The sequence below is a fragment of the Plecotus auritus genome (assembly GCF_963455305.1).
Source record: "Plecotus auritus genome assembly, chromosome: 7".
In the NCBI taxonomy this organism is placed as follows: Eukaryota; Metazoa; Chordata; class Mammalia; order Chiroptera; family Vespertilionidae; genus Plecotus; species Plecotus auritus.
In genome coordinates this window covers 37,359,870-37,373,929 of record NC_137774.1, presented here as the reverse complement: position 1 = coordinate 37,373,929, position 14,060 = coordinate 37,359,870, and the positions used below count along the sequence as shown (strand labels likewise).

Genomic DNA, 14,060 nt, shown 5'->3' with positions numbered 1-14,060 from the left:
GTCTCTTATGGGATGCAGGGTGTGGTATAGGAAGAAGGGGCATTCTTAGTCATCCTAAGGACCAGTCTTAACAGTGCCACTAACCAGCTGTGAGGTTTTAGATAATATTCTTAGTTTTACTGAGATTGAATTTCCTCATCTAAAAAAGAGGGAGAAAGGCCATACTTTGTTTTTAATATATTTTTATTAATTTCTAAGAGGAAGGGAGAGGGAGAGAGAGATAGAAACATCAGTGATGAGAGAGAAACACTGATCGGCTGCCTCCTGCACGCCCCTTACTGGGCATCGAGCCCGAAACCCGGTCATGTGCTCCCCACCAGAATCGAATCTGGGACCCTTCAGTCCACAGGTGGACGCTCTATTCACTGAGCCAAACTGGCTAGGGCAAAGGCCATACTTTGGATGGTTGTCACACAGGTTAGTAATAATGCATGTAAAGTGACTGGCACATTGTACTCAGTAAATGATAGGTATTTTTATCATTATTAAGCCTGGTATAATTGATAAGGTGACGAGGATTGCTGGTGTGATTGATATCACTCTGTTTTTCTTCCTTGCATCTCTCACTGCTTTGTTATAATCATTTCTGACCATTGCAATTAGATTTTAGTTTGTGCTTGTTATAGTTACCAGCCCCATAGGGACATTTTGCAATTTACTTGAGCCCTGTCAGTTGAGTTTGAATAGAGTGTGACACTTAACTGGTTTGTTTTTCAATCAAAGACCCAGAATTGAGGGGCTTTGTCATAACTTGTGACTATACCATTTTTAGCATCTCAGTGAAGATCTAATGAATTGAAACCAATGTTGGAGTAAAATTGGAAGGCTTAGGCCTTTGTTGTTACATCAGGTTCTGTGTTAGAATGATTGATATTTTAACCATGGGTCACAGAATGTATCCTTCCAAATGCTGTCTGTAATGGTAATACTGTATTCATCAGTATCTGTGCAGGAGTCATTCTGGGGAAATCTGACATGAGCCTGTTGACAATAGGCTATTTTGTGAAGCTGGGTGTGTTAAACAAACAACAAAGACTGATAGAATAAATTGCTAATTTCCACGTGAGAGCTAATTTTAGTTCCTGTGATCTCAGAAATGAGAATGAAAAAGATCTTGCCTGTGTTCAGGATTTTTTTAATGTCCCAGAATGCTAAGTGACCTAGATATTGAACTAGTAAAGTCGGGTGACTAGACTTTGTCCTACAAAAAGATTTCCAACCCTGAGATTAGTGTCTGTATTTTCTTAGAAGAAAATGAACGCTTGTTTTTCTAAAGAAGTCTAAGTATCAACTCTTCCTTGATTTTTCAACTTACTTTCCTCAATTAGACTAGCCTCTGCTTGGTGTATTTTGCTTTTTGGAGATTAGCTTATTAATAAATTGCAAGCTCTAGTCCAGTGGTTGGCAAACTGCGGCTCGCGAGCCACATGTGGCTCTTTGGCCCCTTGAACGTGGCTCTTCCACAAAATACCACGTGCGGGCGCGCATGTACAGTGCGATTGAAACTTCGTGGCCCATGCGCAGAAGTCGATTTTTGGCTTTCAAAAGAAATTTCAGTTGTTGTACTGTTGATATTTGGCTCTGTTGACTAATGAGTTTGCCGACCACTGCTCTAGTCCATCAAAGTGAATACATATATATACATGTATATATACTGAGTAGCAGAACTGTTTCTATAAACAACTGTTTGAAGACACTAAGAAAAAATTATATTGCTGTTTCTTTGCTCAAGATGTTTGATGAAGCTATGTAATAATGCTCAACTGCAGTACTATTTTTTGGCGATTGCTATCACTGTGGGAAAGGTCCCTGTTTGGTCTCCAACAGACTTGTCCTCCTTTCATGGAAACAAAATACTCTGGAATCAAGGACCTGTTTTCCTTTTTTGAAATTGTTTTTTATTGTACAGACATTATAGAGCCCTTAATGGGAAAAGGACATAAATATATTTTTCCTGTCTACATTTATAACGGTAATGTTACAGACATAAAAGAAAAATGTCACAGTTCTTCTACTGTAAAAATCTATTTGTGTTTAAGCCCTTGTCCTTATATAGTAATTTTTGTGGTTGTATTTTTGATACAGATACAATCATAGGGCTTATTTTTATTGCCACTTGATGACATTATATTATAAACATTTTCCATATAGTTATAAAACACTATTATGAAGGTGGTATTTTATGAAATGTATTTAGATAATATAAAAATATGAGGAGATTGAAAGTCTCCATTCGTACTCATTTACCCAACCATTATATATACAGGGTCTTTTTTGCTTTGTTTTTGTTTTATTTTTACAAGAATGTGATCATAATGTCAAACTTTGGCTTTTTTTTTTTTTTAAATCAAGGAATCCTCTTCATACAAGAATATGTGAATCAGCCCAGTCTTATTTCTTTCAATGACTGCAGAGTATTCTCTTGTGTGGATGTATTATAACTTTTTCAATCAACTCACTATTGTTTACTTTTAGGTCATTCCTAAATTTTTTATAATACAGAACAGATTTATTTAACTGTTTTGCTTACTGGTAGTCTTTTTTTTTCTCTCTTTATTTTCTTTTTCCCATCACCATTTATTCCCTCTATGGGCTATGCCCTCTTCCATCTCCATCCCCCCACCCCCACACTCCCCCAGACTTTTTTTTTTAAAGTTTTACTGAATTTAGGGTAAGTCATTGGCTTTTGTTAGAAAATTGATATACTGTTAACTGTATTAGAAAGGATAAGGAGGTGCTTGGATGACCAAGTTTTTTTTCTTGTCGTTTGCTCTTTAGCTAGCTTGGGAATCTACGTGTAAGAGGTTAATCCAGGCAGTTAATTAATATTTTGCAAGTAGATTTTGGGTTCTTTGGTTAATTTAGGGTTATCAATAATGGTCATTGTCATTTCCATTGTTTTAGGATCTTTGCTTTTGTATGTTACTATCTAATTGCTTATTTAACCAATGGAGATGTTAATGTTTTTTTGTTTTGTTTTGTTTTGTTTTTTAATTCTTAAACTGAGTTGGTGGAAAACACAATAGAAGGCCATGGGTTTGGCTTTTGGTTCTGTTCAACAACCAAATATTACTACTACTACTACTGCTACTATTATATTCTAATTCAGTTAAGTACTCCATCTGTGCTCTGGATCTCATATTCTCCCCTCATCTCAGGAACTTTACACAGCTCAGTATTCCTTCTCTTAAATATTTAATCCCTGTCAACTAACTTCTTCCCTTTGACTTTTTAAAAAATATATATTTTTATTGATTTCAGAGAGGAAGGGGGAGAGAAAGATAGAAACATCAATGATGGGAGAATCATTGATTAGCTGCCTCCTGCATGCCCCCTATTGGGGATCAAGTCTGCAACCCAGGCATATTTCCTGACCAGGAATTGAACTGTGACCTCCTGGTTCATAGGTCGACGCTCAACCACTGAGCCACACTGGCCGGGCCACAATTTTATTTAAATGCCAGTACAAAATAACATTCAGAAGTTGTGGGACAGTAAGTAAGTCAATATATGCTGCTCTTAGGTAATATTGTTCAAATTAATTTCATAATGTATATAGGTTAAGTTTTTCAATGGGAAAATTCTGAGATTTGACACTTTAGATTTTAAGGCTTTGAACATAGACATTATATTGGTATATACTTCTGTATGTTTAGCAATGAAGTTTAGAAGTAGGTTAAGCTACTATTATAGAATAAAGAATATGAATTTAGCCCAGGTAGCTCACTTGGTTAGAGCGTCATCTTGAAACACCAAGGTTGTGGGTTTGATCCCAGTCAGAGCACATACAGGAGTCAATAATGAATGCATAAATAAATGGAACAACAAGTCTATGGGTTTTTTTTCTCTCTGTCTCCCTCTCCCTCCTATCCCCTCTCTCCTCCCACCCTCTCTCGAATCAATAAATTAAAAATAAAAAAAGAATGTGAATTTATTTGAATGCTGTAGTATGACACGCAGATGTGTAAACTTCTTTCCATGTGTAAAAATGGACTTTCATTGCTTATTGTGTGATTTTTATTTATATGAAGTGTCCACAAAAGGCAAATCTATGGAGACAAAGAAATTAGTGGTTGCCTAGATCTGAGGGTAGAAACAAGGAATGACTTGCAAATAGGCATGAGGCTTCTTTTTGGGGCTGGTGGAAGTGTTCAAAAATTGGATTGTGGTGATGGTTGCGCAACTTTGTGAATATGCTAAAAACTATTGAATTGTATACTCTAGGTGAATTTTATTGTATGCAAATTGTACCTCAGTAAAGCTGCTAAAAATAGTCAAATTTTAAATTTGATGTAATATTTGTCCTATTTAAGTATCATATTTTCATTATTAAACATTTTTTCTGCTTTCTACTTTTAAGTTTAATTTTCAAAGAATGTGCTAATGTCACATCATGTTAATTGATAATAGTAAAAATGGCCAGCATTTCTAAAATAGTTACTATGTACTGGGCATTATGCTAAGTACTTTTCAAGATTATCTCTCAGAAACACTATATGTACCATTATCCCTATTTTACAGCCGAGGAAACGTGTCCTCAGCTTGTCCTAATCACATAGCTAGGTAAGGAGTAAATCAGACAGGAAGTGGAATAGAAACATTTGTCCTTTTTCATGTATGAAAATGCAATGTCGTTGATGGGAATTTATACTGCCATTTGTATACTGTGTTTTAAACACCCTTGTGTAGATACTCTACACCAAGCATGTCAAACTCAAAGGCTAACACGGGCCAAATAAATGAGGTGTAAGTTTATGTGGGCCACAAAAAAAAACAAAAGCTTCAATTTTCATAGAAACATAGGTTTATTTCAGTAGAGACATGCTGAATACTAAGGGCTGAAATAAATGAGTAATTGTTAACATAAAATAATAGAACATTTTAATAAAAATTAATATTTTTCTTGAACATTAACTTACCAGACACTGAATAACTGCACAAATTAATAAGCGTAACTCAAACCTATTTTTCTTGTTCTCCGAAAGTGAAATATTTCCTGTTGCACACACCAAACAAGTCAGTCCAAGACTGAATGACATGACAATTGGCTGCTAAAATATTTGCTGCTAGAATTAGTGGAGAGAAATGGTGCACCTGCATGTAAGGCATGTAAGGGAAATGAATGCAACTCGATTATAGTAATCAGTCATTAGTGAATGTTGTAGTTCGTTATTAATAACTAGAGGCCTGATGCATGAAATTTGTGCAAGAGTAGGCCTTCCTTCCCCTGGCTGCCGGCACCGGCTTCCCGCTGGCACCTGGGACTGGGGCTTCCCTCTGCGACCCAGGCTTCCCTCCGGGCTGCCAGCAGGCACCTGGGACCCGGGCTTCCCTCGCAGCCCCGGCTTCATCCAGAAGGACGTCTGGTCTAATTAGCATGTTATGCTTTTATTATTATAGATTATGTATAACAGGATATTGTAAAAATTAAGTTATGAAATGTTTATTAAAACGTTTCTTACATACCATTATATTAGATGGGCTACAAAAATATTGGTTGTGGGCCACATACAGCCCTTGAGCCGCAAGTTTGACATGCTTGCTCTACACAGCTATTTATGTGTGATATAGTAGGAAATTCAAGTGGGTGTTCAGTATTGCCTGGCTGCCATAGAGCTTGTACAGCATATTGAATCTTATTAATCCATTTTACTTCTTTTTCTCCACTCCACAGTCTTAATTTTAAAGATCCTGAAGCAGTCAGAGCTCTGACTTGTACTCTCCTAAGGGAAGATTTTGGACTTTCTATTGATATTCCGTTGGAGAGACTAATTCCCACGGTTCCCTTGAGACTCAACTATATTCATTGGGTAGAAGATCTGATTGGTCATCAGGACTCTGACAGAAATACTCTCCGAAGAGGAATTGACATAGGTAAGTGGTTTTAAATTCTTTTGACTACATGTAAGTTTTTTAAAATTTTCAAGGTCGAATTCTTTATAAACTTCTCATGTATTGTGTGAAAGTACACATAGTAATACCTAACTATGGATATTACTGCTCTTATTTGCTACGTGTGGGCTTTTCTGCCATTAATTGCTTTTGACCACCAAATAGGGAGCAAATGGGTAAGAGAGGCAAAATGAGTGAGGCTCTTGTTTTCTTAGCTTTTCAGATTACCATGTTGGTATCTATGTCTACAGGGTATTATTTTTACTCTGAATTGTTTTATATTAGTAACAGGATCTCCATATTGTGATTTTTGTGATAATGGCCATTTGAGAAAAGATTGTGTAGGCCTGAATACTTTCAGAACCTCTTGGTTATTTGTAGAGTATTTAATCCAAAAATTAAAGGTGGGGAAATCATGAGTCAAAGTAAGATATTCTCTTAATTACAAACATCTACAATGGTGAAAACTGTTCAGTTTGATTAATTTAGGAGAGCAAGTGGATATACAGAAGGAAATGAAGCGAAGGTATATTTAGCAATTATAAATGTATTATATGTTTGTAATGGCCAACATTTTTATGTTTCTTCCATGATGGCATTTTTAATTTTCTTTTAATCCTCACCTAGGATATTTTTTCCATTGATTTCTAGAGAGAGTGGAAGGGAGGAAGGAAGGGGGGAAGAGAGAGAGAAACATCAACATGAGAGAGACACATTCATTGGTTGCCTCCTGCACACACCCTTATCGGGGCTGGGGAACCTGCAGCCCGAGGTACATGCACTTGATCAGGAATTGAACCCAAGACCCTTTGGCATTTTATTTTAAGGAAGAACAGTCTCATCCATTTTAAGTCAACAAACGAGGGTGCATGACCAAAGAGATAATCTTACCTGACAATCATCTATTTTAGTCCTAACTACTCCATGCATGTACTGCTTATCCATAGTGGGAATAATTCCAAAACTATTTCCCATAAAGAGATTTTCAACTTTTCCATCTGAATGGCTGATCTCAACAGTACCATTTAAAAATAACATACCATGAGTCAAGCTATAGAGAAAAAGGTTTTAAGAATCTCTTTTAAAAAAGATAGTTAAGCAAACAAAAAAGGTAGTTATATGTTAACTTGGAAAAATAATATATAGAACTTGAATAATTTAAAAAAGAAAAGGAAAGATCTGATTATATTACTAAATACTGTCAGGAACAACTAATGCCTGTTTATGCGAACCACTGAAACTTATTTTACTCTTTCTTCTTTTAGTCACTAAGTGAGGTCCTAGGGTTGATGCTCTAACCACCGAGCAAAAACAGCCAGGGTTGTTGTGGGTGTTTTTTTAGTTTTTAACTACATATTCACTTACTTGATTGGTTAATGTCTTTCTCTACCACTAGCTTGCAAAGTGCAGAGCCTGTTACCTTTTTGCATACTATAATATCCCAAGGACTAAAAACGGTCTGGTGCCTAGTAGTAGGTATCCAGTTAATAATTCGTTGAATATTGATAAATATGTGATTCTTTTGACTTTAAAAAATCTGAACACCCCATATAAGCTAAGTCCTATATAAAAGTAATGGGGTTTAACAAAAGCTTCTGGCTGATGGGTTATAGAAAGCTTAAAAAGCTTCAGAGCTTATTTAGTACTAATTTATTTTAATTATGCCCTAAACCTTCTAAAATAACACTTGGGGATATAGGAGGTTAATGGATTTTAGCTCTTCATAAGGGGCACTGGTGCTGAAATCACATTCATTCTAATTAGAGTTCTATATAAATTCTTCCCCCAGACTCCATCACTTTGCTCTAATTCTATGATTATACACTTTCCATTTTTTATTTATCATTACAAGATTTTTTACCATTTAAGAATGTCATTCAGCTTTCTCAGGGGATTCGGGTGTTAAAATGCAAGTCTTTGGTCTTAAGAATTGAGAAACTTGATTTTTTTGGCGAAGGACAGGACTTTTACCTCTTTATCGTTGGGCAACTGAAGGAAAGTGTACTTTTTTTTTGCTTTAAAAAAATTGAAATATGAAGAGAGAGACAGTTGTGTGAGATCAAGAGCTTGGGGATATGGTCTGGATTTTTTTTTCCCCCTGCATAGATGAAAGTGCTGCTTGAAATTTCTTATTCTGCATGACTCTTTTACCACAATGGCTAGGAGGGGTAAATAACTGTGGCTTCTGAGAGGAGCTTGAGGACCCTTTACCATCCTTTCCCTCACCACATCACATGTCCCCAAGGAGGTGTTGGTCCAGTAGCATCAGGGCCTGGATGTTACTAGGTAAACATGATAGGAAGTTTAGCAATCACTATGTCGAAGAGCTTAAATGTTCTGGCCATCAGTTGCCCTGTTTTTGAAGCTGTAAGATGAGCCTGTGTTTCCTCTGGGTTAGGAGTTCTAGCCTGCACTCTTCCTGTGCCAGGATATGAACAGAGGAAAACAGGCCTGGAGTGGCTGGTATGAGCTAACTACTTAGGCCTTTGGGAGAAAAACTGGCTTTTTTTCACTTTAAGATCTTATTGGCCAAGATTAGTCAATGGCTGTGAAAGCAATATTTGAGATTAGTGTATAGTTAGAGGTTCTACATACAAATTTAGGACCAAACCCTAGTTGTCAAAGAATTATCTTTGCCTGGAGCATTTGCCTATGAATGTCCCTTTGAAACTTTGGTGGTCAAGCCAGTGATTGATGTGTTTTTTGTTTTTATAAGATGTATTTTTTAAAAATATATTTTTATTGTCATTCAGCTTTCCATAGAACTTGAATAATTTAAGTGATCAATTTTTATTGATTTCAGAGAGGAAGGGCAGAGGAGAGAGAGAGAAACATCAATGATGAGAGAGAATCATTGATTGGCTGCCTCCTACACGCCCCACATTGGGGATTGAGCTTGCAACCCTGGCATGTGCCTTGACCGGGAATCAAATCGTGACCTCCTGGTTCACAGGTTGATGCTCAACAACTGAGCCATGCTGGCTGAGTGATGTTTTAGATCTGGATCAAATGTGTTTCCATGTCTCCACATCGAAGATATAAATTTTCTCTTTAAAATTTTTCCCCCTTTTAATTCTGGTTTCCTTCAAGTAACAATTCACAGATATGTGGGGAACTAGAGGGGTTTAATATAACATTTCTATGCCTTATGTATTTTTTTCAACTTTTGGGATCTAGGGTGTCCATTGATCTATTTTAGTACTGTGGTGATTTAACAATTAACATTGATTTCTTTTAAGAAAATAAAGATTTGTGTGAGATTTTTAAATGAAGACATTTTATAAAGCAAATTAAATTGTTTTGACAATTATCAGTTAATCAGTCATGTATTCCTTGCTCACCAGCCATTTATACATACTTCATTTTATATACAACAAACATACAAAAAAGAGGTTAGTAAGATTTCTGAACTCTTAAGAAATTTGAATCTAATTATGGGATAAGACAAACACATGAAATAACTAGTGGCTTGGTGCACGGATTCGTGCACATTGAAAGGAAATTAATTAGAAGACATATTTTAATAGCATAATAACTTGCCCTTTCTCTATAATAGAAGTGTCAACCAAATTCATGATCGACAATGACAGATCAAAACAAATGCATGCCATTGGCACCAGCGAGAGCTTTATATATATTCCACATGTGTGAGTCAACGTTTATTTTTAAATTGCCAGTGCGCATCATACGTACCGGCCGGTTGGACGATCGGACGTACATACAGTCGGTTACTTAGCCTTTTATATTTATAGACTAGAGAACCCAGAAGCCACTGTCAAGGCTATAAAAATTCTAAGAAAAGAATGGTGTTTTTGCTTATTATTCTCACTTCTCCCTCAGGTATATGCAATGTGTTTTGAATTTTTATTTTACTAGGTACTGGAGCATCCTGCATCTATCCTTTACTTGGAAGTACCTTAAATGGCTGGTATTTTCTTGCAACAGAAGTAGATGATATGTGCTTCAACTATGCAAAGAAAAATGTGGAACAGAATAACTTATCTGATCTTATAAAAGGTTAGCTCTGCAGAATAAATATCTCTTTTAAGCTTTGTTTTATTAACCTTTTTTTCTAATTTAACACATCTTATTCTTTTGCTTTAATATACAAACTTTGGTAATTTAAAAAATCTGGTACATTGTAATTGAAGAAAGATGTATAGTAAATACAATCAAGCCTCATAATTTGTCGATTCTGTATTTTGAATTTGCCTACTTGCTAAAATTTGCCTACATGGGGTTATTTTTAACTCCAAAACAGTGCTTGTGGTACTTTGGTAGTTATCCATAGACATGTACAAGGCAGCAAAAAATTTGAGTCACCCAACATGCATGTTCCCAGCTGAAGTTGAACAAGGTGATGCTCTGCCTTCTTGTTTCAGCTCTCACACTGTAAAGTGTCCTTTTCATGGTCTGTTTAGTGCCATTTTCTTTGCACTTTTGTGCTTTTTCTTGATGATTTTATTGTTTAAAATGGCCCCTAAATATAGTGCTTAAGTGCTGTCTAGTGTTCCTGAGTGCAAGAAGGCTGTGATGTGCCTTGCAGAGAAAATACATGTGTTAGATAAGCTTCGTTCAGACATGACTTATAGTGCTGTTGACCATGAGTTCAGTGTTAATGAATCAACAATATATATTAAATAAAGTACCTTTAAACAAAAACATAAAATAAGATTTATATTGATTGGTTGATGAAAATGTTGGGCCAGAGGCTTACAGTTACCTAACCCACACTGTATTTCTCCCCAGAGCCAATAGTTCAGTATTCACTAATTCAGTGGTTGTGATGACTTTATAGAACATAAATATATGTTCAGATACTGTAAATAATAGAATCAACTGTATGTGAAGTAACCTGGTAACCAAGATTTTATTTATTTTTAAAAAAATATTTTTATTGATTTTAGAGAGGAAGGGAGAGGGAGAGAGAGAGAGAGAGAGAGAGAGAGGGAGAGAGAGAGAGAGAGAGAGAGAAACATCAATGATGAGAATCATTGACCGGCTGCCTCCTGCATGCCCCCTGCTGGGGACCAAGTCCGAAACCTGGCCTGTGCCATGACTGGGAATCGAACTTTGACCTCCTGGTTCATAGGTCAATTCTCAACCATTGAGCCACACCGGCCGGGTGTTTTTTATTTTGTTTTATTTTTTTTAGTCACCACGATTTTAAAAGTAAGAAAACCCCACTGTTGATTAAATTAATTTCAGTATATGGAACTCTGCTACAAATAGTTGAATTCCCTTAATAATCCGTTACTTTTTACTTTTGTGTTTATCCTATATAATAAAAGCATAACATGCAAATTGATCGAACAGCAGAAGGGGGCAGGGCCCGTGAGCAGGCAGCGCCAGGCCAGCCAAGGCAGAGGAAGGGGATGACGATGGGGGCAGGGCGGCGGCAGGGCGGCAGCAGAGGGGCAATGAGGGAAGGGAAGGGGCGCGCCAGCAGGCACAGTTCCTTGATTGGCCACCTGGTCGCCTCCTGCAGAGGGACTGAAGGACACCCCCCCTCCCCAGTACACAAATTTTCATGCACTGGGCCTCTAGTCTTATATATAAAGGGCTGGGATTTATTTGTGTTTTTGATTTATTTAAGAGACTCCCATAAAGAGATTCCACAAAGTCATTATTGTAAGGAGAGATACTGAAGCCTGTATTACTGGCTTCTCCTAGAGCAGGTAATTCAGAAGATGGGACAAGGAAGAAGCCATATTACTTTTTATGATCGAGCCTCAGAAGTGACACCCTGTCTGTCACTTCCATCATATTCTGTTCAATAAAAGCGAGTCAGAGAGTGCAACCTATACTTAAGGAGAGGGAAATCAAACTCCACCTTTTGAAGGGACTATTATCAAAGAATTTGTGGACATATTTGAAAACTACCACAGCATTAATATTGGTTAACAGTTTCTATTTTTTTCTCCTAGTTGTAAAAGTACCACAGAAGACACTTCTGATGGATGCTCTTAAAGAAGAATCTGAGATAATCTATGACTTTTGCATGTGCAATCCTCCCTTTTTTGCCAATCAGTTGGAAGCCAAGGTAAAATATCCTCTCCTTTAAAGTAATTGAATATTTATCTAAGTTTACCTTGCTTGCAAAAATAAGAGCAAAGAGCAGATTTTGTTTTGGAAGCTGTATCTGGATGCTTTTGTAATCAAGCACCTGAAAACCCAATTCAGACAGACTTTTAACAAGAAAGAAAGTTTATTGGCTCATATATCTGAGAAATCCAGCAGTAGTGTCGACTTAGGAATAATTTGATCAAGGGGATCAAAATAGTATCAAAGCTAAGGCTCAGTTTTTCCAGGTTTCTCTTGGCTCTGACCTCACCCTTGGTTGTTTTTGTTCTCAGGCTGGTTTACTTGTGGCAGAGTGATATTTGTGGAGGGGGGAAGGGGAAAGAGAGAACTCTTTTCTTCCCCAGACCATTACGCTTTTGGGTTTCTTCTGATTGGACCAATTTAGGTCACAATATAGTCCTGCATTGGGTTTATTGGCTTAGGGAGGAGCTTAACTGTTTTTACTGCCACCTATCATTTGATAGTAAACAAATGTCCAATTTAGTCTTTGTAACTTCAAATGAAAAATATATTTGCTTATGAATATGGAAAGATACATTGAATTAAAAACAAAGAACCTAATAAAAACAGTACTATAAAATATTGATTTAACCTATTTTTTTTCATCTAGTGTTTATTTTTGTATTATTATTTAATTACTGTGTTATTTTCCATATGAACAACTGTAAATCTCCTTTTGCCTCACTTAACACTTGTTATTATTTATCTTAATTATGGTCATTCCAGTGGGTATACTATCATTTCGTTTTGCTGTGCATTTCTCTGATAGCTAATTTGAAAATTTTTTCATGGGCTTATTGGCCATTTGTATCTTCTTTGGAGAAATAACTATTCAGATCCTTTGCCCATTAAAAATGTTTGTTTTTTATTATTGTAAGAATTCTTTGTGTATTCTAGATACAAATCTCTTATTAGATATATTATTTGTAAAAATATCCTTCCATTCTGTGGCTTGTCTTTCTTACTTTTATTTTTTTTAAGTATATTTTTATTGATTTCAGAAAGGAAGGGTGAGAAAGAGAGAGATAGAAACATCAATGATGTGAGAGAATCCTTGTTTGGCTGCCTCCCGAAAGACCCCTACTGGGGATTGAGCCTGCAACCTGGTCAAGTACCTTTACTGGAATTGAACCCAGGACCCTTCAGTCTGCAGACCGACGCTCTATCAACTAAGCCAAACTGGCTAAGGCTTTTCTTACTTTCTTGGTGGTGTACTTTGTAGATCAAAAGTTTTTAATGTTTAGGCAGTCCAGTTTATCTATTTTGTTGTTTTTGTTGTTGCTTATGCTTTTGAAATCATTTAAGAAACCATTGCTTAATCTAAGATCATGAAGATGTATTGTTATGTTTTCTTCTAAGAGTTTTATAGTTGTAGCTTTTATATTTAGACCTTAGATCCATTTGAGTTATTTTTTTAAATATGGTCTGAGGTGTACAAGTGAATTAAATTTAAAAGGTAAAACCACAAAAGTACTAGACGAAAACAAATAAATATTTATCTAATCTTTGGGTGAGAATATTTGTATGTTTAATCACAAACAAAGATGGAAGATAAAAGATCCTAGGAAGGAATATTTGCATGAATGCAGTTTTTAAAATGTAATATTGGAATGATTATATGATTTTTAAATCCTAAAGCTAGCATGACATTTGGAAACTAAAATTTTGCCTAAGCATTCTTATTTAGAACTAGATTACAGTCAAAGATTTGGTCTTAAGGTGTACAATTTTTCACCAGTGTTTTTTGTTGTATTTCAGGGAGTAAACTCTCGAAATCCTCGAAGACCTCCACCTAGTTCGGTAAATACAGGAGGTATAACAGAGATCATGGCAGAAGGAGGCGAATTAGAGTTTGTTAAAAGAATCATCCATGACAGTTTACAACTTAAAAAAAGATTGCGGTAAGTTGGTTATTACGATATGGGAATATTTTCCCCCTGTGTAATTCCAAAGGAAACCATGTCACTTAGAGTAAATGTAATCACAGTTGTCTAAAGAACAAACAAAAATTGAAAAGGTAGCACATCTTACAGTATTCAGAGACCCTGTTTCTAAGGATGCTCTCATGCCTTAAATTGATTTGC

At 36.1% G+C, this 14,060-nt stretch overlaps 1 protein-coding gene across 1 annotated transcript in view; it reads left to right on the top strand.

Annotated features, from left to right (window-relative positions):
- The window catches only part of METTL16 (methyltransferase 16, RNA N6-adenosine), a 61,547-nt gene that overhangs the window by 13,921 nt on the left and 33,566 nt on the right, over positions 1-14,060 (top strand). Inside the window, exons 3-6 of the mRNA XM_080680008.1 lie at positions 5,675-5,874; positions 9,769-9,909; positions 11,820-11,935; positions 13,735-13,877. Coding sequence (XP_080536134.1) covers positions 5,675-5,874; positions 9,769-9,909; positions 11,820-11,935; positions 13,735-13,877 — 600 coding nt within the window. The remainder of the gene's footprint in view (positions 1-5,674; positions 5,875-9,768; positions 9,910-11,819; positions 11,936-13,734; positions 13,878-14,060) is intronic.